A 21,997-nucleotide genomic window follows, 5' to 3' on the forward strand; every position below is an offset into this window, starting at 1 on the left:
AGCAGACATATCAATGAGGAAAATTAGCACCTCAAGATTTTGAGATAATGGAACATTCTGAAAGAGACCATAAAACCATATTAAAATGTTGAAAAGAGGGCGCCTGGGTGGCTCAGTGGGTTAAGCCGCTGCTTTCGGCTCAGGTCATGATCTCAGGGTCCTGGGATCGAGTCCCACATCGGGCTCTCTGCTCAGCAAGAAGCCTGCTTCCCTCTCTCTCTCTCTCTGCCTGCCTCTCCGTCTACTTGAGATCTCTCTCTGTCAAATAAATAAATAAAAAATCTTAAAAAAAAAAAAGTTTAAAATGTTGAAAAGGGTGTAAGAAGAAATAGAAAATACCAGGAAAGAATAAACACTATGAAAAAGGAATGGGCAGTTTTGAGAAACGCATGGGAATTCTAGAAATGAATAACGCAGATATAAAAAGTAAAAATTCAGTGAATGGTTAAATAACAGATTAGATAATTTCCCAATTTCAAACCCTCAACTTAATCACTTCTGCACTTAATGATATTTTCTAAGTGGAAGAGAGGATTGAAGAAGTCACCCTGAATAAGCCACAGAGGAATAAAGAAGTGGAAACTGTGAAAGACAGGTTAAGAGATATGAAAACATTAAGGATGACGTCCAATAAAAATCTGAAACAAGTACCAAAGAAGAGAGTAGAATGAGTAGGTGATAGACAATATTGAAGAAATGACGGAGAATTTTCAGAATTGAGAAAATATATCGTACTGCAATATAAAAAAGCACAGTAAATTCTGGCAGGAATTTACAGTAAGAGCATACCTCTACATAGTATACTGAAATTGCAGAACAATAAAGACAGTAAAATTTTATGAGCTTCAGGGTGAAATTGCAGTTTACTTATAAGAACCAGTAATTAGACCGACACCAGTCTTCTCAAAGTAAATAATAGACACTAGAAAATAATGGAATAATTTTGAGAATGCTAAGAGAAAATTACCACCAAATTCAAATTTTATAACTAAAAAATAATTCAAGAAGACAAATTAGAGATTTTTCAAACAAAAACAGAATTTACTAATCATGAGTCCTCACTAAAATAAGGAAGGGTGAAATTCATAAAGCAAAAAATAAAACAGAAGAAAAGGATAGGAAGCAAAAAGTGGTAGTAATTAATTATAGGTAGACAAAATAATAAAGATTTATGGAGGGCAGAAAAGATGGAAGAAGGATAATACACACCATTCATATGAAAAATTAGAAGGGAAAATTGAAGTTAAATCTTGAGTCCTTGGCTTATTTTGGAGGAGAGTGGAAAATTTATTTAACTTTAGTCTTGGTTAAATCAGTTATGTCTGTTAAAATGTATGGGTAATCATGAACAGAAAAGACACTGAATGTATACCTTCCAAAGCAGAAAAGAGTAAAAAGTTGAAACCTAATCAAACCAATAGAAGGCTGGAAAAGAGAATGAAAGGCCAAAAATAAAAATAAATAAAAATAAAACAAAAAAAATCATGGAAATAGGAGCACAATTAAACGAAGTAGATATAAATCTAGATGTGTCAGAAATTACAACACATGAAAACAGACCACTCTTACCATTTCAGAGCTAGAGAATCTCAGGCCAGATTGATACAGAAACAGAAACAGAGGAGGAGACAGAGAGGGAGAGAAAGGTGGGAGGGAGGGAGAGAGAGAGAATCTAGTTACGTGCTTTGACAGAGAGAGGGAGAGGAAGGGAGAGGGAGAAAGGGAGGGAGGGAGGGAGAGAGAATCTAGTTACATGGTCTTTCAAAGAAAAAGTTGCAAATCAAAGGATAAAAGAAAATACATCAGGAGAACGTCAACTAAAGAAGAGTTTTTTTTTCAGGCAAGAAGAATGGTAGAATGTGACATGCTTGCAATGTCTAAAACTGACTAGAGACGAATATCTAGACCATACAGGATCTCCTAACAAGAGAAAGAGAAGAACCACAATAGAAAAATGTGCAAGGATTTGGGCAGATGGCCTGGAGTGCCAGCTGGGCTCTGTCTGCCCTCTGTACTTTTCTCTGAATGTCACTGCCAATATCACGGCTGAGTCATGCTCAGCAACCAGCATACCTACTGCCCTTCATTTCGTTCCACCTTGAAAGAATCCCAGGGCAGGACTCTGATTGGCTCTGTTGGGTCGTGCTCCCCTACCTGAGGCAAGGCAGTGTCCTCTGACAGGGGCCTCCTCTTGGAACCCTGTGGCTGAATAGAGGCCCTTCTCTAGAACAAGGAGGAGGGCAGTGCTGGTCTCAGAAGGAGGGCTGAACAGACCAGAAAGTTGAGACTTCCTATAGAGAGGAAGAGAACACCCCTCTAGGAGACACTGCTGAGGGAAAAGAGGTAGGCTGAATGAAGGAAGGCGTCACTACTGGGGAAGAAGGGAAGGGTCCCAGACAAATCAGCGTTTGTATTAGTTTTTTGCTCCTGTTGGAACAAATCACCATCAAACTTAGTGACCTAAAGCAACACAAATTTACTATCTCACAGTTCTGGAGGACAAAGACCTACAATCAAGGTGTTGGTAGGTCTCTGGTCTTTCTGGAGGTTTTGATAGAGAATCCGTTTCCTTGCCTTTCCTAGCTTCTGGAGACCACCTACTTCTTTGACTTGTGGTTCCTTCCCCCTCAGAGTCAGTAGATGAGCCTCTTGAAGTCTCTTTCCCTCTCACCTTTGTTTCTGACTCTGACTTTCCTGCTTCCCTCTTATAAGATCCTGTGATTACCTTGGGTCCACCCAGATAATCCAGAATATTCTCCTATTCTGAAAAACGTAATCACTTCTGCTAAGTCCTTTTTGCCATGTAAAGCAACGTATTTACCGGGGACTGAGACACTGGGGAGGTAATTGTTTTGTCTGTCTCAGGGTCTGATCAAACCAGAGTCAATAGAAGATACGCATGCATGTATGTATATGTATATGTATTTCAAGGAATTGATTTATACAGTTGTGGGGGCTGGATAATCAAGTCAAAAATTCATAGGGCAGACAGTCATGAAAAGATGAGCACAGGCATTGAGCCAAAGCTCCTATTCAGGGGAATCTATCTTTTTCATTCCCTCCTTCCCTCCCTGTGTCCCTCTCTCCCTCCCTTCCTCCTTCCTTCCCTCCCTCCCTCTCTCCCTCTCTCTTTCCTTCCTTTCTTCCCTCCCTTTCTCCCTCCCTCCCTCCCTTCCTCCCTCCCTTCTTCATTCCTTCCCTCCCTCCCTCATTCCTTCCCTTCCTTTCTCCTTTCCTCCCTCCCTCCCTCTCTCCCTTTCTCTCCCTCCCACACCTGCTTGTAAGGCCTTCTGATTACTTGATCAGGTCTGCCCCGATTATTTAGGATAATCTCCTTTACTTAATGTCAACTCGTTACATATTGTAGTGAGGTCTGCAGATTTCCTCACAGCAACACCCACATTTCTTTGACTGAATATTGGGGACTGTAGCCTAGCCAAACTGACACATCAAAAACATTGTCACAGGGTCAAAGGGCAGTGACATTCAGAACCTGCATGTGACAGAATGCGGCAGCAGCAGGCAGAGGGCTCCAGGAGAGGTGAGCACCACTGGGCAGTAAACAAACCCCCAGAAAAGGTCTGCAGGGGCCAGAGGGGCTTTGCTGAAGTCACTGAGGGGAGGAAGGCGCGTTTTGGGGTGAGCTGCTGCAAGGAAGCCTAGAATGGGGCATTCCATCCACTTCTTCCCATGACTGGCATTCTCCTTCCGTCCTCTGCACAGATCAGATGCCCAGCATATCACCCATGCCTAGATGCCCCTTCCTTATGTTGCTTATCAGTATTTGTCCCGTGATGTGCTGTGGCAGTCACAGGCCCCTGGGCTTCAGACATGAGTGGATATCGGTCCTGGAAAGGTGGGTGAGCTCATGTCTGCTGCTCCTAGGGCTGCAGCTGGTAGGCGTCAAGTATTTGCTTAGCTAATCTTTTCCCGTCTAAGGATGCTTATTGATGATTTCATTCATAAGTTTTAAACCTGCAGGTAGAAATCCCAGCCAAAACAAACAGGGTGTGGATGATGAGACCACATTACCTTGCACTTGCCTTCAACACCACTAGGTAAGGCAGCGTGGGATAGTCAAAGGAATTGGGAGGTGGATGGAAGTACACAGCCAGGGCCAGTGTGCTGGCCTCCACCAGCAGTGCAGCCTGACCCACGTGAAGGGACCGCATGTCCACATGGCCAGGTGGCCAAGGGAAGTGCTGAGAAATCATGAGATTGCCTCAGTTTCACCCCCCCTTTATTTGGTAATAGATTTGCACACAGAGATTGGGCCTCGTCTCCAGGAAAGAAATGTCTGGAAAGAAAGATTTGGGTTAAAGCTCAGGTGCACTTACTCGGGTCCGAGGCGGTGGTTCCCTAAGTGTGGTCCCTGCACCAGCAACATCAGCATCCCATGGGACCTTGTTCTAAATGCAGATTCCTGGGCCCTATCCCAGAGCTTCTGAATCTAAAACTGGAGGTGGGGCCCAGCAGGCTGTTTCAACAAGGCTTCTGTGTAATTCTGATGCACCCTGAAATTCTAGAACCTCTACTCTGAGGCAAGGCACATATCAGGACACTGATTCCCATGCAGAGGTCACTGGGTTGTCTGTGATATCCTTGTCCCCAAAATTTCCGCTAAAGCAAATGATGGGAAGTAGTCAATTAAACTGAAATGGTTTCCAGGGAGTGTCTCTAATGTGGAGCCATAGTGGATGGGAGGAACTTGGGGAGCTTCCTGCTGCGTGTAGCCAGGGTCAAAGTCAAGGGCTATGCACGTCAGACCCTGAGACCTGCCCCTGGGCCAGGCGAGAGGAGGTTGGGAGGGTGCAGAGCACAGAGGCTTCTCAGCCTGCAGGAGCGTGGCTGGCCGCATGCTGGAATTCAGAGACTCTCCAGAGGTGCTTTGGGCCCACAGACTTGCCGTGTGCTAGGCTGAATTCTGTTTCAATCTTTTTTACCCCAGGTCGTTTGGAGATGACGAATGTTCTTAGGTCAGGGGTGTTCGAACTAATGATATTTATAGGTTAAAATCAGATACTATAGGTAAACAGAGAATTTGAGAAATTGGCTTGCTTTCCCCCCTGCTCCCACTCCTTCTCACATTTCCTGTGTTTAGATGGGTTATGTCGCGGTGCACAAGAGACTTTGACATGAGTGAGCCCTCCAAGCAGCAGGGGAGATCACTGCGGCCTTGTCTCCTTGTCAGTTCCTGGGGTCCTGGGCAGGGGATGTGGGAAGGAGTGCCAGAGGGTGTGGGTAGAGGGAAGGATGTTCTGGTTGCTTTTATCTAAACACAGCTTTCCGATGGGAAAGAGGCTAGCATGCCTTCTTGACTTCCTGCCTTGACCTCTCATGTTAACAGTTTCCTTTCCTCTCAAACACCAGCCTAAGACCTGAGGAAGGTTTCCAAGGGAGGCTTTGGGCATTTTCTGCAGTGCGGACTCAAGCCCTCTCTACTCTCTGCCCGAAGACTTGTTCCCACCCAGTTCCTTCTGCCTTTCCTTCTGCAGGCCCACCAGTGTTTCTCCCTCTTCGCCCTCCTTGCCGAGCTGAGGAGTGGAACTGGGAGGAAGGCAGACAGAGGGGAGGGGAGAAGAGCACCTTAGGAGATACATAGGAAAGTCAAAGAGGCGAGATCACAGAAGGAGTAGCCCTCTGTCTGCAAAAGTCCAGAAATACATTGAAGGAATGGAGAAAGTAGACCTAGACTAGATGGCTCTGGCCTTGTGCTGTTGGGAATGGCTGCAGAGAACCACCTGCATCCTGGTGCAGACTTTGGTGATTGAGCTGCCCGCTCCTGGAGGTTAGACAAAAGACTCAACTTGGACCGAATCACATATGTTGTTAGCAACCATCCTGCTCCAGATCCTTCATCTTTCAAGTTAGACTTCTTGTCCCAGACAGCCATGCAGCCTCCTGGCTCTCCTGCAAATCTAGCAAGTGAAGTTCTGTTTGGGGGTATTCCTCGGGGCTCCATTTCAGGCAAACTCTCCATCTCAAAGATGGTAACTTACAGCTCTGTGGATTCTAACAAGGCACAGAGCTCTTCTGGCCTCGGGGAAAAGGAGCAAAAGGTGAAAGAGATAATGGGACAAGACATCTTCCCATGCTGTAGTCTTACTCAAGGAGTATAGTGTCAATATTGCATAAAGCCCAAGGGGGGATTTATTTCAAAACCCTACATGTAGCTACTAAGTTTCCATTGTATTTTGGAGGTTAGTCCTTGAATTCCATATGGTCCAAAGGATCTTTTCCTTTCTCCTTGGGTGTGAGGTTGAATAGTTGTCACCACTCACCCTGATTCCATTGTCTTTTGAGTTCCTTCCTTCCCTTTCCTTGGCTGCTCACCAGCCCCCACCTCCACTTCGTCATTTAGTCACAGCCTCCCCTTGAGCTCATCTCTCATGCTGACATCCACCGGTCCACGGCCACCCCCAGACGGGAGGCTTCTTCTAACTATTCCAAGACCTTTCATGGGCCTACCTGCCTCTCATCTTCCTTCTCTCTCCTCTCTTCCTCCTCTCTCCTCTCTTCCTCCTGTTGTTACTGGTTAACCTTTCTAGAACTGGTTGACAAGTGTTATCACTGCCCACAAGTATTCAGTGATGGCCCAAGAGAGAAAATTCTGTGGCTCTCCTTGGGCACTGATCCTCTTTCCTGACTTGGTCTTCTCCTCTCACCTAACCAGAACTTTCTCAGGCTAACCAGATTATTTCCTGACCCCTAATCCTGTCATACTTGCATTTTTCCACTCCTCATCTTGTCTTCTGGGCAAGGATGACCTCTTTGTTCCTCTCTACATTCTGACATTCTCCTCATCCTCAAAACCCAGCTCTGACCTCATTTTCTCCAGGGACCTCTCCCTCGCGGTCTCACATTCAGAGTGCCTCTGGCACCATTACGTGTATGGCCACTCCAGCACCTTCTATATCCCCTTACAAGCAGATACTACTATTGTGTACATATCCCTCATCTTCTTAACAAATGGGAACCCCAGGAAGAGTCTGGCCCTGCTTGGCCCTTGGTTTCCTATGGAATGTTTGGCCCATGATGTATTCAATATATATCTGCTTATCACATTATTTTTTATGTTCCGTCTGGGCAAAATGAGCAAATAATGCACCCCCCCCAAATAGACACACACACACACACACACACACGCACATACTCACAGCCCCCAATCAAATCTATCAGAGCTGGCAATCCAAAGGAATCATAAACTGTGTCTGCACCTTTGCCAGAGGGAGGTGCTGTTTCAGTCATCATAGGGAGAGCCCACATGCAGTGAAGGTAAGTCTTGACTTGTGTGTGTTTTGAACTAAGTGAGGTCTTTAGGAGTTGACCCCCCCCCCCCAATATAACCATGACTGCCCTGAAATCACAAGGGTGATGGCATTAAAGTGATGTGCAAACAGAGCTTAACAGGGCAATCAGAGCTAGGCCGACAAGGGGTCAAGGGAGGGCAGGGTGCTCGAGAGAGTTCTAGGCAGAGAACAGCGTGAACAGGAGGCAGAACCCACACGCAGAGAGGTGTGTTTAAGGAATAGACACAAGTGCCTCCCAGAGCCAGCCATGCAAAGGAAGGAGGCTCCTTAATAGGAAATAGCTGGGTGAATTTGGAGGGACTTAACAATTGAAAAATAAAGCAACCTGCTTCCTCAGTCACCTGGAAAGTCAGTGAGAACACCCTCCCGGAGCTGGAGGAGAGGTGGTGGCCCAGCGAGGTGAAACAGGTTTCTGCGAGGGTCAGCTGAGGACAGCTGGACCAGAGGGACAGGGTTCTGTCACTGAATGAGGAGATGAAGACCAATGGGGTCACAGATTCTAGTGACTGGCAGAAGTCCTTAGTATTCCTTGGCTTGCAGACACATCAGTCATTCTCTGCCTCCATTGTCTTGTGTATCTCGGTATCCAAATTTCTTCTCATAAGGACATCAGTCATTGGCTGGGGGCCTGCCCTATTCCAGTATGACCTCACCTTAACTTGCTTACATCTGCAGAGAGCCCATTTCAAAATAATGTTACTTTCACAGGTACCAGGAGTCAGGGCTTTGACCCTAACCTAATCCAAGGATAGAGTTAAACCCGTCATCCCCAGCAAGGAGGCTGGGCCCAGCATACATGGTAGAGAGTGTCCCTAGTACTTTACTGTGAGTTTCAGAGGCAGAGGGAGTTGGATGTAGAGACACATGAGCTCAGTCATGAGGATCATAAGAAAGAGTGTTGGGGGACAGCACGGTACTTGGTATAACCCTTTGGGTCTATAGCTTTGATATTTTGACTCTAATGGGTCAGTGGGGGGAACAGAGACTACCAGGAAGAACGCCCCTCTTGTGATCTACAGGAGGTCGGGTGGCAGATTCTGGAATCATGATCATAGCTTAGCACTGAGGGAAGACATTTTATTCACTTGAAGTATCAGAGGGGGTAGAGAAATTCGAGTGTGGGACAAAGCCCTTTCCTCCTGCCATCCTTCCATCTGCCACCAGGAGAACAGAGGGAGGGAATAACTACAGAAATGTGGTTTTCCTACGTGGGAGCAATCACTTCACTCTGTTGCAGGTTGGGTTTTCCTTTGAATGTCTTGGCTGCCAAGGGCCTGCTCCACGTGGGGCCAAGGTTTTAGGGGGCTGCCTCTCTTCCAGAGTGATGGGATCTTGGAAGGGTGTGGGCCTCTGGGAGAACAGCCCGGGGCTGTGAATCCTGGGTCCCTCAGCATGCAGGGGAATGCCAGGATGATCGGAACGGGGTGTGACACGTTCCCATGTGGGAAAGCATTGTCTCTGCCACTGACAGGCCTGTTGCAGGAGAGTCCCCACCTTTGTTCGTGCACGTGATGGACGTAGTGGGCTGAGCGCGCCCATCTGGTGCATGTGTGTACCTGTGTGCCCCACTGTGTCTGTGCCAGAGCCTCTGGGGGCACCCTGTCACCAGAGCGGCAGGACAGAGGGTGCTGAACCACCAGAGCGGTGCCCAGTGCAGTGTCTGGGTCTGCACCCATGGGCAGCCACACACACATGTCTGTGCCTTGGCCTCTCAGGCTGGGCAGCCGCTCAGCCTCCTCTCAAGCTATGTTTGACTCTCTTACAGGCTCTGGATGCTTTGTTCTCAGTCCTCCCTGTGGCTTTGATGGGCTGAGCACGCTATGGTTTACCGGGAGAGGCTAGGGATGGTTTACTCAGCGGAGAGTAGGTGGGCATGGACCGTCCCTGGCGGGGGCTTCCCTGGGCAAGGGCTCCTTTCTTATCCTGCCAGGGTACCCACCTGTTTCTACTGAACCTTCTCAGGCTTCTCACCCAGTGGACCAGGCCACACCCAGATGCTCACTCACTTGCTCCCTTCCTCACCCTGCAGGGGTGAGGCTCCAGTCTCTCCTCTGCTGCTGCACCTGGCGGGGCCAAGAGTCAAAAAGGAGTCTGAGCTTTCATTTCTACAAATGGAGATGCTTGGGAGCTCTGATAGGGAGCTGGTCCAGGGTGAAACTCTGAGGAGAGGGAAAGAAGTTACAAGGGCTTGCTAAGCAACTTACCAGGCTCCAGAACTTTTTGGAATACAGTAGGAAGGAAGAAACAACCCATTGTACAAGGAATTTACAGTACCTTTTAATCACTTCACATCCACTTGCTTATGGCTTACAGGGACCTTGGGAACCAGTGGTGCCACTTGCCGTAATGTAATCCTTCCCATTGATTTATTGGTTATGAAGCATGGGCCAAGCCATAGCCTCCTCTCATCAAATAGCAGCCCCGCTTCTGCAACTGTTTCCTTCCTCTGCCCTCCTGCCCGGTGACAGGTACACATGAGGCACCAGAATTGCCTCAGGGCCCCAAATACGGCAGGTGGTTGTAATTGCAGCCAGGGTCACTGCCCCAATGAACAATGGGGAAGTTGTAACAGGAGGGACATTCTCCACCACCAGAAAGATCAGGGAGGGGACGGGAGTAAAGAGCCCCCGGGGAGGGTGAATGACCTCCACCCTCAAAGGCTCTAAGGCAACACCTCGTCTCACAGGGGCTATAAATTTTCCGCTCAGTTTCCACTTTCTACCCAGGCTGAACAGAGGCAGCTCGGTACCTGAGAAGAGGCCCAGGCGGTGGGTGACGTGGCAAGAGCAGAAGGTGCCTGGGGGCTGGGACAGGGAGGGCCCTGGAGGCTGGGGCACTTTGCTTGTTTTTAATCTGAGCTGGTCGGACTCTGTTGGAGGGTTTTTGACAGGGTCAGGACAGGCTCTGATCTCCATGTTGGGAAGATCATGCTGACGTAGTATGTGATCCATAGTATTTCTGTGAAGTATGGAACAGGCAGCCTGACCTGTGCTGCTGGAAGTCAGGAGAGCTGTTCTCTGGGAGGTGGGGCCTGGCAGAGAAGGGCACGAGGGGCTTCTGGGAAGCAAGGCCCTTTCTGCTTTTTGATCTGGGTACTGGTCCCTTACGTGGCCTCAGTTTGTGAAATTTTGTCAGGCTGTTCTCTGTGACTTATGCCTCTTTTGTAAGAATGTTAAACTTCAAGTTTTCAAGAAAAGATGACTACTGGCCCAAGAGCAGATTGCAAGGAGGAGGGAGTAGGCTGAGGAAAAGGGTAGAAACCTGTCACAGTGGCTGGGTGGGATCTGATAGTGACTGGAGTAGAGGGCGGCAGTGGGGCTGGAGAGCTTGGTGTGGATTTGAGTCTTGGTTTGGAGGTTGACGTCCCAGAGCAAGAACTGAAATGAGAAGTGGAGATGATCCAGGGGAAGATAATGGTTCGGGTCATGTAGCTCAGATACTGGCCTGGCGTCAAAGCTGCAATGTGTGGAATGCGGTTCACTGCATGGTCCGGGCTAGAGGAGGGGGTCTGCCCTCCAGCTGCGCCAGGGGGCATCAGTGGGCCTCCAGGGTGGCCCTGAAGGGGGTGAGTGGGGTGCCCAGTGCCAGCCTGTATAGGGAGATGGGCAAAGGGGCTGAGGACAGAGCCCAGACACCACCCTCATTATCTGGGAAGCCAGAAAAGGGCTTTCTAAGAAGAGACAGTCAGACAGAGCAAGAGCACTGAGATGGCGGGTGACATGACAAAGGTGAGGGGAACAAATGTGTCGAACACTGCAGAACTTAGGTAAGCCACCTCTGGAGGCCATTGGATTGGCAATTACATAGCCAGCAATCTTTTTTTTTTTTTTAAGATTTATTTATTTATTAGAGAGAGAGAGAGAGCACGTACACACGTGTGGGGGAGGGGCAGAGGAAGAGAATCCCAGTCAGACTCCCTACTGAACAGAGAGCCTGATGCTACTCAGGGCTTTGTCTCACAACCCTGAGGTCATGAACTAAGCTGAAACCAGTAGTTCGACGCCTAACCGACTGAGACACCCAGGTGCCCCGATAACCAATCGTGATAAAAACAATTTTAGGGATGCCTTCTTCCCCCAAATTCTCTCATAAGATTGGGCAGCTCGGTGGAGCAGGATGACAGCCTGATTTGGTGTCAGCTGGCTGCTACCATTTACCAGGTGTGTGACATGAGACAATTCTGTAAGCTTCACTGAAACTCCGTTTCCTCATCCATAAATGAAAGGAATCCTGCTTGCCTCTCAGGGTAGTATGGGGATGAACAGAACGCAGCAAATATTGACTGGACATTTATTATGTGCCAGATAGCCAGATGCAGAAGATACGGGGTGACCAAGACTGACACACGGGGGAAGACAAAATAAGTAAACAGACAAGGTGATGCGAAGAAAATATCCCTTGGTGCTTCCCCAGAGCCGCAAGCCAGACTTCCTCCTGACCAGCTTCCGGGGATCAGCTTCAGTGTCCTAAACTCTTTGGATACCATGTCTCCAGTCCCCCCTTTCTCTCTTTCTGAAAAACTAGCTCCCCCTCCTTCAGGGAAGTGAGGGGAAAATAGTAACAACCTGTCTTTTTACTACAAAGTATAGGAAGAATATAAAATAGGTTGAAGTCTCCATATTAATACAGTTTGAATGTTCTTTTCCTGTCATACGTGACAGGCCCCTAACGGGCCTTGTTTCATTCTAACAAATTACTCTTGTGCCAGATTCCGGAAAACACAAATGACACTTGTACTCCACGAAGGAAAGCTTTTCTGACTTAAAAAATAAGTAAATAATTTCGGGAATTTCTGCAGAAGAATTTGGACACGTATTCACATAAATGTCAATGATAGGTTTGTTTCAAAGTTTTGGTTTTTCTGAGAACCCTTGAGCACCATGTTCCTAGCTAATCTGATAAGTTCATTTAGTCTCATGTGCTCATGTTTCATCTCTACCAGAATTTTCTTTTTAATCCATGATTTCTAAAGCCCAGACTTCAGGTTCCCATCATCCCAGGCCATCTCTCACTCTCTGTTCTTCATTTTATCTTCCCTCACAAATGATACCAAATCAGCCCAGCCATCTGCCTTTTCCCTCCCTGGAGCCAAGTGTCAGACAGGAGAAAACCTAAGCAAAACAACCACGGCCCGAAGTATTCGAGGATCACTGGGGTTAGGAGCTAGAGAGGTCTTGTACCTCCCTTTTCTGTGCCTGGCGTCCCCTCAGACAAGGACACACCAATGGAAGCTGTATGTTTTTACAGATGGTTCTGGTCTATATACCTGCAAGGACCCCCCCCCCCCCAGGACTCTGGCTTATCAAAGGCCTTTTCTAGCTCATAACAATATTAAATACAAAAACACAAAATAATAACAAAAACTAAAGGAATTATGCAGTTTGGGACTTTCAGTGTCCATCCTAATTTCATTCTTACATAGAGGCCTTCAGGTGAGATTTTTATCTAAGCTGAGTAGACTAAACTAAAAAAATGACCGAAAGATCTCACCTAATTCAATTCGGTGGGGACCCGGCTCCAAGAGGTGCCTTGGCCAGGACCCCCTGGGCAAAATGAAAGTGGGAGAGAGCCCACTTGGGTGTGATGCTCCTCCGTGCCAGCTGTGAGTTCCTGTGGCCTCCTGGCCTCCACTGAGCCTCCATCCTCCCTGAAGCAGCTCTCACAGGCCTCGGAGAGGGGACTTTCTCAGTAATAGGAGGAGAACCCTGCTATACAGTAAGGCCACAGTGTGGACAGTAGAGGCTGCCAAGGGGGCGCTGGAGAGACCCATCAGGGGCCTGGCTTGACCGGCCTCCCCTTGGTTCCCAGTTGCAACTCTCCAGCCTGGCTACTTCCCTCTTAAGGAACATGGAAGCAGTAGTGGAAATCATGTTTTTCTTTTTAGATTATCCTGATTTTTAGACTTCCAAGGGCTCCCAGGACCCTTGGAAGGGTCATATCAAAGGCATTTTTCTAGTTCATAATAACACTAAAGATACCTTTTATTATCGCCGCTATGAATACCATCAACTTTGACCCAAGACTGGCTATTTTGAATCTCTTGAACTTTATCTTGTTCAGACAGTCTTCCTGCATGGGAAAATATTTGATTTCCTGAATCACTTCTTGAAAGAGACATTTCCCTTTGGGGCCATGGGGCCATGGTTTGGATCCAAAGTCACACCCTGCAAAAGGTACAGGAGGGGTAAAGAGGCCAACTGGTGAAGGCTTTTCACATCTGAGTCCTTGCTTGGCTCCCTTCTTTTTCTTTTGGTGGACAAGGAAAAGGATACCTGTTTCCCATCCAGCTCTGAGGAGCCTCTCAGGTGGGCCTCAGAGGAGCCCTCCCAGAGACCTGCCTCCCCTTTGAGAGGCCTACTTGTCTCTGAGGTCACTGGGCAACAGCTAGGAGTTACCCTTTCTGAGTTGCCTTCTTCATCCCCATTTGCACTATGACCTCTTTTGCCCAGAGCCTCACCTCCTAGGTCTTACCCATGTGGTGAACTGCCAGCCAGGACTGACAATGGGCCATGAGGGTAGAGACACTGAAAGACACAAATACCAGTGGAGCTGGGCAGACATCCAGAGCCAGCACCACTCTCTGGCCATGTGCCTTCTGTTGGAGGCACTCCAACCACTCTGGAAGACTGTGGTCAAATAAATGAGGTAGCAGAATGCATGAATGTAACAGGGAGGTGTGGGGGAGAGTTGTAGAGAAAGACTTGGGTACACATTTTGCTTTGACTGTTTAGTCCACTGACAAGTGTATACTGCTTTTTTTCCCCATTGGAAAAGTGGGCACAGAATTATCAATTTGTTTGCTAGATTAGCATCAAGAAAGACATTGGGTTTATGATTCAAGATGGCAGATTGGGCACATGTTTGTCTTCCCTCAATTCCATCATTCTTTCTCATTATAATGAGAATAAAGAATGAAAGAATGGTGAAAGCCAGTAACAGAAAAAAGAGGGAAAGGGGAAAGAGATTATGAGTAGATGAACAGTTGCAATAATTTCAGCAATATGGAGATGGTTGGGAATGTCAATGGACCAAGGAAGGACCGTTTCCAGGTGCATGCATGGGGCCTACAGTGTGGGGAACCCTTGGACTGGGCACAGCCCTAGAGAGCAACAGACTTAGAACGAGAAGGTGTTGCAGAGACAGAAATGAGAAGTGGGGCTGAACCCCAAGGGGGCAATATAGAGCATCCTTTGACCCCTGGAAAGCACAAACAACGTTCTCCATGAGCTGAGGAACCATCAGCTAGGATGGGTGTGTGCTGAGCAGGGAAGCCCTGCTCCTTCAGACTCCCAGCTGGCTTGCCACAGAGTGAAATGATCCAATATTAACACACAAATGCAGAGAACGATTACAAGTTGGGAGGAGGAGGGGGAAGGATGGGAGACGCAAGAGCGAGGGAGTTGAATCCTCTCCTCTAATGGCAGGCAGTCTACAGTGGCAAATCAGGAAACTGCAGAACAAGCGTGTTATTTTGATATGCATGGGTGTAATGCACAGAAAACCTGACCCCAGAGGTGGCTGTCCCCGACCTGCAGCACGGGTGGTGGGCTAGAGCTGAGTGCAGGCCAGGGCCTCGGTGTTCTAAGCACTTCAGTGTTACTTGATTTTTTTTTTTAACATATGTGTGTGATACATTGATTCAGAATAAAGGGGAAAGATGAAAAAGAAAAGAGATGGAAGTGGAGTTGTGATTACATAGGAGGGATTCCAGTTGACTGTGAAAAAGGGTTTCCAAAGGCCAGGTGTTGCTCAGACCCCCTCGGGTTGTCAGCATGACTGTGCAGATCTGGTGCTTCCCACCAGATGTGTGAGCCTGTCTGGGGTACACTCAGCTCCAGCCTAGGGACAAGGACAACAGAAAGGACACTGCAGCCAGATTTTGACTCCCGGAGGTTGGAGGGATGAAAGCAAGCAGTACTGTGGGGTCTGCTTCCTCCCTCCCTCAGAGAGCTGGAGAGGGGCCTTCAGCGCACCCCTGACCTCTCCCCAAATTGCTGGGGAAAGTGAGAATAAGGTCTTACTGTGCTCTTCTTTTCTCTTTCTTCTCTCTCTCTCCCTCCTTCCCCTCTTTCCCTCCCTCCCTCCTTTCCTCCCTCCTTCCCTCCTTCCTTCTTTCTGAAGAATAGCTCTGTTGGGATTTCCGGCAGCAACCACTGGTAGAATGAAGCAGTTGTTCCAACTGGGCAGTCACATCCTATGTCTTGGTCAGTCCCCCCACCCCCCCCGAAGGGTTTTCCTCCCACTCCTAGGCTCCCTTATATACCAAATTATCTCAGAGACATCACATCCTAGTGGACCTCAGGCTCGGTGAATTTTTTGGAGTTTTGCCTTCCCCAGGATATGTGTAGACAAAATCAGAAGTGGTTCACAGCAGAGTCAGTGATCAAACAGGTAGCAACCTCATGGGGTTTGCATTTCAGAACTTCTGCCCAGGGTCTCTGTAATCATTAGTGGATGCCTCAGATTGTCGTCCTAACGCTTAGGTTGAAAAAGAGGGTGATGAACAGGTAGAGTCAAGGACACCCCATCTTGGCTGCACTTTGACCGTTTCTCATACATCCTGAGCTGCGAAGCTTTCCCTCCTTGTCCTTATAGTGTCCTTATGGTTCACTCTTATGGCTTTATTCCTTACATCCAGAAGCTTGACCAGGACCCCAGTCTGAACCTCCACTTGCCATCACAGCTGCTCATCAGCCTTTTGTAGCTCTTGGACACAGGTAGCAAAAAGATTTCTCTTCATTAGAAGAAAGATCTGCATGACCACCCCAGTCTCCTCTCCAGGCGTCCTCTTTATGTTTGTTAGTGCTGTGGGAGGAATGGAGCTGTGGGTGTGAAGATTTGGGAACATTCCCTCATGTTAGCCTTCTCCTTGAACTTCCTTCTACAAGATGTGTCTAAAGACGTGCACAGTTTTACACACATGGAAACCTAGCTGTTTATACTGGCACCCATGCAGAGTTTGCCCTGTACATGGGTTCTCCCCCTTCAAAGTGGGCTCCTTGAATAAATACATGTATTCCAATGACACTGCCAATGCTCACAATATTAAAAAATGAAATGGGGGGGGGCGCCTGGGTGGCTCAGTGGGTTAAGCTGCTGCCTTCGGCTCAGGTCATGATCTCAGGGTCCTGGGATTGAGTCCCGCATCGGGCTCTCTGCTCAGCAGGGAGCCTGCTTCCCTCTCTCTCTCTCTCTCTCTCTGCCTGCCTCTCTGTCTACTTGTGATCTCTCTCTGTCAAATAAATAAATAAAATCTTTAAAAAAAAAATGAAATGGGATGCCTGGATGACTCAGCTGGTTAAGCATCCAACTCTTGATTTCAGCTCAGGTCATGACCTCAGTGTCCTCGGATTGAGGCTCACATCGGGCTCTTCACTGGTTGTGGAACCTGCTTAAGATTCTCTCTCTCTCTCTCTCTGTGCCCCTCCCTGCCCCTCTAAAAAAAGGAAAAAACAAAATTGTGAAATTCCCTTCAAAGCCTCAGAACATTATTTTGAATGCTTTCAAGGTTGCAAGTCTATTTAAAAATTAATTTTTCCTTAAATCAACTCTATTGAAATATAGTGTACATCTAATAAGAGCTCAGATTTTAAATGATTGATGAGATTTGACGATGTAAATACCTGCATAAATACGGCCACAATCAAAACATAAACTATTTCTACCACCCTAGAAAGCTCCTTCATTGTTGAACTTTTTAGTTTGAGTTTAGAAACACCCAACAATGATTTAGCGTTGAGCCCAGTAAACGAATGGGGCAGCAGAGGGGACACATGCTTCTTTGTGCCTGGTGACCTTTATAGCCTGAGGACTGACCTAAGGCAGCTCTGAAGGAGGGGTTCATATATGACTGAGGACAGACCATTACAACGAACCTGCATGGCTTCCTTCAAGCTTCCTGAATGGCTACTCTGACGGACGAGTTTCTGGAGCAAGGATTCATGAGTTAGCGCATTTAAAGACACATTCATTCACTTGACAGTTGAGCCCCAGCTGCGGACCAGGCACTGTTCCAGGCAATGGGGAAGTAGCACGCTAAAAACCATTCATCATCTTTCTTCCCTGCAGTCTCTATCTGGTGGGGGGACATGCCAGTAAGTGAGAATGATATAATTTTAGGAAGCCGGAAGTGCCACGAGAAAGAAAAAAAGTAGAGCGAGAGGATAGGAAATCATGGTGCGCTATTTTATGAAAGATGATAGGGCTGTGTAACACATCTTTATTTTATTTTCGTCTTGTGAAGAATTCACAGGGCTGATTCTGCCAGTAAGCTGCTTTCTAAAAGTGACATGGGATCTCCCTCAAAGTATATTTTGCAAGGAGCTACTATCTGTTAAGTATACTTTTTAGAAGTGTATGTTGGGTGAGGGGGTCTCCATGGTTGGTGAAGTATGGAGAAATTTGGATAAAGCAGTTAAGCAGTTCTTGACTTTCTCAAAGTCTTTAATATGCTAATATGAATTGTAAATATTCATGAGGCAGGATGATCGTAAGCAAAATTCTCCAAACTTTTTTCTCCTGGGAATACTCTCAACTTCAGGCATCTCGAGTGAGGGGTGTTCTGCGTGGCACATTGTGGGAAATTCGGCTCTAGACTTCTCCGGCAGCAACAGAGAGGCTCAGTTACTTGGCAAGTGAGGGGAGTGGAAGAAGTCTCCAGTTACTGAGTATCCCTCCTCTGTGCGACACGCCTCCCACCAGTGCGTCCCCAGAGACTTAAAACCCATGTTCTATTTCTCCTGCAAGTGTTGACAGTTTGTTGCTCCATCTCATGCTGGCCATGGAATGTGTTCTTGGCAAGGTCAAGCAACCTGGATGATGGCCCCAGGGTCCAGTCCACGTCAGCTCAGTAAGTGGGGCCAGATGGTTGTGACCTTGAGTGGCCCTGGCCAGAATGCTCTGCAAGGACCATCCATCCACTTCTTCTCCTTGCTGGCATCTTCTCCCTGGTGGCCATATATCTTCTCATTCCTCTCCATCTGCTGAAGCCACTGGAATGAAGGGCCCACGTGTACACCAGCCTTTCTGCCAAGACACCCAGAATGCACCCAGACCCGACAGGGCTGCAGTGGCCAGAAGCTGGTGATGGACCTGTGAGGGGCATAGGACGTGGAAAGGTGCTGACTGGCTCTAAGTGGGTCTCCCACCTCATATCAGGGGGTAGAAAATGGGGGATTTCTGCATTTTCTGGAAAGACCCAAGGCACACCTTTCAGAAAAGACCTGAGACAGATTTTTTTCTCCCATTGTCCTCACCTTCTTCTCATGACACTTCTGGGGAATTTGGTAGAGGTTAGTCACTCCTGTTAATTCATTACTAATTTGGTTAGAGGGAGACTGGTCTTTTCTGAGCTTCATGCTCAGAAACTCAGGTGTTCAAAAACTGAACTTGCTGCCCTCCCTCTCCGCATACACCCCTCCACCTGGGGCCCCTGTCTCAGGAATGGCCTTGCCCCATTCCTGGCCCTGAGGCTGGAAACTCTGCCCCTTTTCTTCCACTTTGAATCGGTGAGAGACTTATCCATTCAACCTCTGCAGCTCTCTCCCTACATCCCCACGGCCATCCTTTGGTCCGACCTCGTACTCTTTCCCAGGCCGTTATGACAACCCTCACTCCTGCCAGATGCTCCTTCTAATGCCAACCATGAGCCAAGCCAGCAAGAGGCTTCTGCAGCAATGGTATACTGGGATTTTTAGAACCGACTTTGAACTAGACTCATGACTGAGCCCCATGCTGGGCAAAACAAGCCAAGAAGACATAATTATCCAGACCAAGAAGGGGAAGATAATTCTGTCCAGATAGCGAGCAAAGACACAGACAATGAATGTGTGCTGTGGGGAACTTGAGTCGTATGACCTTGATGAAGTTTGAAGGGCAAGGTGTGTGACAGCAGGTGTTGCAAGCATCTAGTGCTGCATTACACAGCGACCCAAAACTTAGTGCTTCCAACAATGACAGCATTCGGTTTGTTCACACATCTGTCGTCTACATAAGCTTGGTGGGATAGCTCATTTCTGCTCCACTTGGCATGAAGGCTGGGGCTGGAATCCTCTGGAGACTCTTTCAGTAACACGTCTGGCAGCAGATGCTGGTTGCAGACCGAAACTTTAGCTGGAGTTGGCGGGAACAGCGACGTGTGACCGCTCCACGAGCAGGGGAGACCGGGCTTCCTTACGATGTGATGTCTGGCTTCTAACGGTCCCAAGAGAGACGGAGCCAGATGGATCCTCTATCAGGACTTAGCTTTAGAGGTCACACAGCGTCACTTCTGCTTCATTCTCTTCATTAGAAGCAGGCAACTAAGATCAGCCCTGATTGAAGGCGAGGGAACAGAGACCCCACCTCTTGATGAAGGAATGTCATTGTCACACTGGAAGAGATGCATGTAGGACAGGAAATACAGGTGTAGCCAGTCTTCATGAAACACAGCTACAGCAAGGCATGGAGCCAGAGACAGACGAGGTCTAGGATCTGTAGCATCTTCAATACTGTACCAAAGGCATGGGTTTTTATCTTATAGGGAATGGGGGCAGGGGGCAGTGAGCAATGTTACTTGAGGGACAGCCTGCTTGCATTTGAGTTTGAGAAAGCTGTCTCTGGGGTGGTGGGATGCAGGGTTTTAAGGGAGCAGACAGGATGCCAATGAGAGATGGCTGCAGTAATCCAGGGAGAGAGGTGGATTAGGGATGAGGCAGGACCTGCTCGCATAGCACAGGGCCAGTAAGAGAGGCGCCGGGGAGAAATCAGGGGGCTTCCCCCAATTTTGATTCAGGAGGCCTGCGGTTGGGCCTGACTTCTAGATTTCAAAGACACCACCACCTCCCACCAGGTGGTTATGGATCAAAACTGAGTTAAGAGCCACCAATTTAGCCCAATTATCTCACAGGGAAATCTGGGGCCCAAGAGGGCGGGAACTGGCTAAGGGAGCTCGGTGGAGGGAGAGGCAGCCCCAGACTGGTCCACCCCAGGCATCTCCAGTGCCTGGCCTGTAAGCCCAGAGGGCTGACTGTGTGCAGGATGCTGGACAGGCACGTGGGATCCCCCTCTCTGGACTTCAGTTTCCCCATTTGTAAAAGACAGGGGACTAGTTTTCAAAAACACCTTTATCATAAAATCTCAAGAATGCTAATACATGAGGGGAAGCAGAGCAAAGTCTCCCTAGGGAGGCAGGGAAGGAGTGCTCCCTCCCCCTGCAGATGGGCAGGCTTCCTTCTGTCCCTGGTTAGGAGCTAGGTGACCGCGGGCTCAGGCAGGAGGCAGTCGGGAGAGGCATGTGGTTTTGTGGGTGTAATGGCCTCCTTGGGTTTGGAAACCGTGAGCCCGATGCATGGGCAGGCAGCCAGTGCCGGGCCCTGTCAGAAGCCCCAGGCTGGCCTCACAAAGGCTCTGCCCTGGCAGGTAGGAGAGGGAAAGTCAGCTCTGATCCCACAGCCTGGAGAGAGGCCCCTGCACACGGGGTGGGCTCAGCTGTGCAAGGAAACGGAAATGAAGGTGGAGCCCAATAGCTGTGCTAAGATGCCAGGCCTTCAATTAAGAGAAGAACTTTGGCAGGCCATGAAACGTAAGGGCACCCCACTCTTCCCTGATGGAAAAGTGCAGTCTCCAGAAAGGGGCACCTCACAGGGGAGCTTAGGGATGTGGGGCTCCTGTCTCTGAGCTTGCTTTGGCCCAGCACACCAGCCGAGAACCCAGGAAATCCAGAGCTCAGCCTGGAGCCAACTCCAGATGCTACAAACTGCTGTCCACCCTCGCAGCTGTGTATCTGTCCCATCAACCCAAAACTCACATTCACATTCACTCAGACCCACAGGGACAGGCTTATGGGGCGGGGTGGGATGCAGGGACAATGGCCTGGGGCCTTCCCGGGACCCCTATCATCCATGCAAGAGAAGCAAGCACAACCACAGACACCCCAGATGAGAGGTGGAGTTGGGGGGTGGGTAGCCATTCAAACCAGGTGGTTTGCGCCATCACGGTGAATTAGAGGTGAGCCTCAGAGAATGGGTGCTGATGCTGGAGAGGGGAATGGAGGACAGGTCAAGAGGAGTGAAGCAATGTGACCCAGGGCTTGTTGTGCCCCTGGGAGTGAGCCGCACTGGCTGGAGAGTCACCTCCAGGCCTCCCAGGACACTGGAGGGAGGGCAAAGCAGTGCCCGCTGGGCTCGGTGGTGCAGTGAGGGCACTCCCCAGTGCTAAGTGCCCTGGATGTGGGGCTGGTGAGTCAGGCCCCTGCCTTGGGGGTGCTTCTCCAGCACCGTGGTCCTGCAGGGCCGTTTATGCTGACCGGATGTGAATGGCAGGAATGAAGGGAATGGTGGACGGCACTGAGCCAGTCCCTGGAGTGGGGTATAAATCACAGGTGTAACCATGATACTGTTTCACCCTCAAGACCATCCCATGATGGGAGTGTTCCCACGTAACAGTTGAGGAAACAGGCCAGACTGCTAGCCTCCCTGCTCTGAGGTCCCACAGTGGAAGGCCAAGGTCGTGGCCGGGGCTGGCTATCTGGAGGCCTCAGCAGCCCGTGTCTCCTCCCACAGGTGTTCGTGGTCTGCCACGGCCTCCTGCAGCTCTGCCAGCTCCTCTACAGCGCCTACTTCAAGAGCTGCCTCACCACCATCGAGAAGCGCTTCGGGCTCTCCAGTTCCTCCTCGGGGCTCATTTCCAGCTTGAATGAGGTAAGCAGG

At 48.8% G+C, this 21,997-nt stretch overlaps 1 protein-coding gene across 2 annotated transcripts in view; it reads left to right on the top strand.

Moving 5' to 3' along the window:
* Nucleotides 1–21,997, top strand: part of SLCO2A1 (solute carrier organic anion transporter family member 2A1) — an 81,245-nt gene that overhangs the window by 14,693 nt on the left and 44,555 nt on the right. For both annotated transcript variants that reach the window (XR_007128608.1, XM_047736671.1), the window contains exon 2: nucleotides 21,851–21,988. Coding sequence is in view for 1 of the 2 variants with exons in the window: in XM_047736671.1 (XP_047592627.1) it covers nucleotides 21,851–21,988 (138 nt within the window). In the remaining variant the exon portion in view is untranslated. The remainder of the gene's footprint in view (nucleotides 1–21,850; nucleotides 21,989–21,997) is intronic.

The sequence above is a fragment of the Lutra lutra genome, chromosome 1 (genome assembly GCF_902655055.1).
Source record: "Lutra lutra chromosome 1, mLutLut1.2, whole genome shotgun sequence".
Classification (NCBI taxonomy): Eukaryota; Metazoa; Chordata; class Mammalia; order Carnivora; family Mustelidae; genus Lutra; species Lutra lutra.